Source organism: Populus trichocarpa, chromosome 5 (assembly GCF_000002775.5).
Source record: "Populus trichocarpa isolate Nisqually-1 chromosome 5, P.trichocarpa_v4.1, whole genome shotgun sequence".
Lineage (NCBI taxonomy): Eukaryota > Viridiplantae > Streptophyta > Magnoliopsida > Malpighiales > Salicaceae > Populus > Populus trichocarpa.
In genome coordinates, this window is record NC_037289.2 from 5064576 (window position 1) to 5068456 (window position 3881).

At 35.6% G+C, this 3881-nt stretch overlaps 1 protein-coding gene across 1 annotated transcript; it reads right to left on the reverse strand.

Annotated features, from left to right (window-relative positions):
- Window positions 1-582: 582 nt before the first annotated feature.
- Window positions 583-3636, reverse strand: LOC7455205 (ras-related protein RABH1e). Its single transcript, XM_002307048.4, has 6 exons — window positions 3176-3636; window positions 2965-3035; window positions 2288-2376; window positions 1946-2057; window positions 1265-1355; window positions 583-1104 (listed from the first exon to the last, which is right to left on the reverse strand). Exons 1-6 carry the CDS (start codon window positions 3290-3292, stop codon window positions 961-963), a joined length of 624 nt encoding a protein of 207 aa, XP_002307084.1. The 5' UTR covers window positions 3293-3636; the 3' UTR covers window positions 583-960.
- Between the last annotated feature and the right edge of the window lie 245 nt (window positions 3637-3881).

The window sequence follows — 3881 nt, forward strand, 5'->3', positions numbered from 1 at the left end:
GCTTTTCATGCTGAAATGTATCAAAATAATATTTTGTTATTTTTTAAAAATTATTTTTTAGATCAGCGCATCAAAACGATCCAAAACATACAAAAAAATTAATTTTTTTATAAAAATAAAAAAAAAATTTAAAAAACACGAGTTGACCTGCGTTTCATCGTTCAAAATCGGTTGGCTGCCATCACTGCATAGTGCTGGCTTGAACTGTCTTTCTTTCTTCTTCTTCTTCTTTTTTACCTTAAACTGGGTGCTGGCATGAGTGGACTTTTGATGATGATGATGGGATGTTTTGTTCTTCTTGGATTGAAGACAAACAAAGACGGTGGCTGGAGGAGGCATGTGAGCGAAGTTGAAATTGAGGACTACTAATGTTGTCTGGATATCAGCTTAATATGGATTTATAAGGAACTTATTAATGTAATAAAATCTTAACTATAGGAGTTCAAATATAGTATACCACTTGTTGGAACCACAATCCAGAAACAATATTGGTTTTGAGACTTCAACTGGCTATTATACTTGTCTGATTTTCTCGTAACCAAATTCGCCAATGATCATATCAACATATATCCATGTCATGAATTTTGCTCCACCAAGATCCAAAGAAACTTTATACAATGAATTCAAAATTTCAAATTACAGCCATCAATTTTCTTGAATCACAAAATGGGTAACCTAGAGATTACCTCCTATTCAGTTAATATCTGATAATGGTTTTCACAAACATATCAAAGATTTTCCAAAATACAAAAAAAAAAAAGAAGAAAAGAGGAGAGATGTTAAATGGAATATATCTGAACGGTCAATTTTCCTATTCAACAAATAGCAGGAATCTGCAACTACGTCTTATTGATCTGAAATAGCTCAAATAAAAATCATCATTTGTCGGATTTTAATTCAGTTGGTATAACCTGGTATTGAAGGTGCTTCCTTTCCTCGATCTTCCTCAAATCCACTTCTCTAACATGCACAACCCCCTCCTTGCTGCTCTGCCTGGGAAGAATTGACAGTCGGCTTGAGGTTCACATCAACCATGTCTTCCTGTTTTGTGGAAGAAAGGGTTTCCATCCCTGGCAAGGCAGCAGCAATCTTGCGGAATAGAGGCTGCATTTTTTCATTCAGAAATCAGAATACAAACAATAACTAATAAAAAAACTTTAGCTACCTGCACAACGAGAAATGAAATTATATGCTCACATAAGGCTATATTTCCCCTAAGATTGGAGCAGCTTGACAATATCAAAACCTTGTGTCTCACTCTCACCTTTATATTAAATCCTGCTTTCGCACTGGTTTCTATAAACATAACTCCAAATTCACGAGCCTTGCCGTCTCCTTCCTCTATTGAAACTTGCCTGTTTGATCACCGAATAACATAATGAAAACAAAAACAAATAACAATAGTGCTGAATTGTTTCAAGCTACATACAGAAGGCAACTAACAGAGAGGACTATTAACTCCAAGTTCTAAACAAAACAAAGGATCGCAACCAGCAAAGTTCTTAATTTTTAAAAAGAGAAAGAGACTAAAAGAATCAAACAAAAGCTTTCGTCCTCATAAAATTTAAAACGCGCGGCTAGGCATTCATCTTTCACTTCTCAATCACAGAATGTAACAGAAACTAAAATTAACTTCATGAATCGAACGGGCAGCAGTACTATGTAGAACTGCTGATACAGTTCCCCAGTCTTCTCGCTCAAACAAAAATGAGAACAAGAGGACTAGAGGAGAGCATACAAATTAATAAAGATGTTCATATTTCTCTTATGGAAGATGATGCTCGCTTCTCTAATGACATTCCTAGACGCTAAAAACCAGAGTGATCTCACCCACAAGGTGCCACGTAAGAGAACAAAAGCCGAGAGGTCACTCATAGCTAAGTAATGTGGATATCAAGCCAAGAAACATCATCCATCATGTTATTCTCATTAGTTAATATCTTACCTCTTATCAACAAGATCGGTTTTGTTTCCAACAAGGACAACAATGACATCACCACCTCGCTCTGTCCGTACCTCCTCAATCCATTTAGAGGTGTTTAAGAATGATTGTCTATCTGCATGGACACAATTTAGCAAGCAATTTAAGAATTACTAATGTTACATGAGTACAACACTAAATATCGCCTTACAGGCAGCGTCCCCTCCCTTCCCCTCCTAAAAGAAGGGTGAAGGTACAAGCACACATGGGAAGATGTTATACAAGAGATCGAGGTTTATTTTCCAATGTACACACTAGAACATATATTTCCAATAAAACCAGAATTCAGTTCTTAAGATAACTCACTAGCTACATCATAGACAATTACAGCTACAGAAGAATCCCGGATGTAGCTCGGTATAAGACTCCTAAATCTCTCTTGACCAGCAGTATCCCTGTGAGTTAACATACACGAAGATTCACAAACTAGAAACCACAAGGAAAAAGAAATACACCATGGAAACAAGATACAAGAGCATTACAGCATGAATGAAGTTCTTTGACAAAGTAACTGAAATGTTGCGTATAATTATAACACAGTATTTCATGAAAACTCGACTGACACAACAGATTGTGCTCAATTCAGACCAAGGTAATAACCCTGTCTTAAAAGGGCATCATCTTGCACAAATTTTTTTCTTTTAAAAAAATGAAACAACGTTGTAGGTCCTCTCCACTCAATTAGCGATGTCAGCCACTATAGCAGCTTGTTAACAGCAATATTGATTATTTAGGGTGTCCATTTCCACGATCATATGCATTACCTTACTACTAATTAATTAATTTCCATAACAAAATCACCGACCACATAATTTTCTCAACCTTATACGCCTGCTAGGTATCGACATGATCTGGTAATCATCGTCTTTCGACTAAAGAATTATGATACAGGTAAAATGAAATGCATTTTCCCCCAATTTCATTATATATATATATATAATAATCTTAATTAACAAAAATAAAATTGGGACAAAGGGGCTCACCAAAGTTGCAACCGAATGGTCCGATCTTCAAGGTACATTGTTTTGGACAAAAAATCAATTCCAATAGTAGCCTACAAATTCACAAAACAAAAAATTAAGGGATCAAGAATTGAAATTAAGACTAATTAGCGTGCACAGCACGTAAGATTGCTCTTGGAATCCAAACATTCAAATTAATAATGATTAAAAAAGGAAGGAAAGATGGAAGAACCTGGTAAGTGGTGTCGAATTTATCATACATAAAGCGAGTGATAATGCTGGTTTTACCAACGGATTGATCGCCAAGGAATACCAGCTTGTATTTCGCCAGAGGGGATACTGTTGCCATTTCTTCTCCTTCTTCTTTCTTCTATTTATCAATATATATCAGATCTGTCTCATCCGATATATATTTAATTTTCCTCCCTGAAACAACTGTTGAGAAAAACGCAACGAAATTACGCAGAAGCGATGGCAGAATGATGCTTCGGTTTATATGGAGGAGGGAGACTCTTTTAAGGGAATGAAAGAAACCGCCAACCAGGATGGGATGATGCGGCTCAGTCAAACTCAGTTTTTTTTGTTGATTGACGTTTATGTCCTCCTTGGAAGACCCGCCTACAAGGCTACAACTAGGCCACAGGCCCACTGATCTTCATTGAAGTCAATGCCCGCCTCTCTCGTTCATGGTATTGCTCTCTGTTTTTACGTCAGTTGGTCCAAATAAATAATATAAATGTATTCTATTAAATTTATTATGTTTAAATTGTATCCATATTTATAAGGATTTTTTTATTTATTTATTTCTAACAAATGGAAATGATCAAGAAAAGAAACTCATTTCTTTTATTATATATCCCAAACACGATAAGAACTTCAATAAATTAAAGTACAATAACACCCTCGTTATTGTCAGTACCCTCTTTGTACTTTTGTTT

Bases quoted from the DNA above. Each gene is read 5' to 3' on its own strand.
- LOC7455205 (XM_002307048.4), bottom strand. From the start codon at position 3,292: ATGGCAACAGTATCCCCTCTGGCGAAATACAAGCTGGTATTCCTTGGC. The intron at 1,356-1,945 runs GTAAGATATTAA...GTGATCAAACAG, and splicing joins ACCGATCTTGTTGATAAGAG to GCAAGTTTCAATAGAGGAAG. The intron at 1,105-1,264 runs GTGAGAGTGAGA...GAAAAAATGCAG, and splicing joins AAGCAGGATTTAATATAAAG to CCTCTATTCCGCAAGATTGC.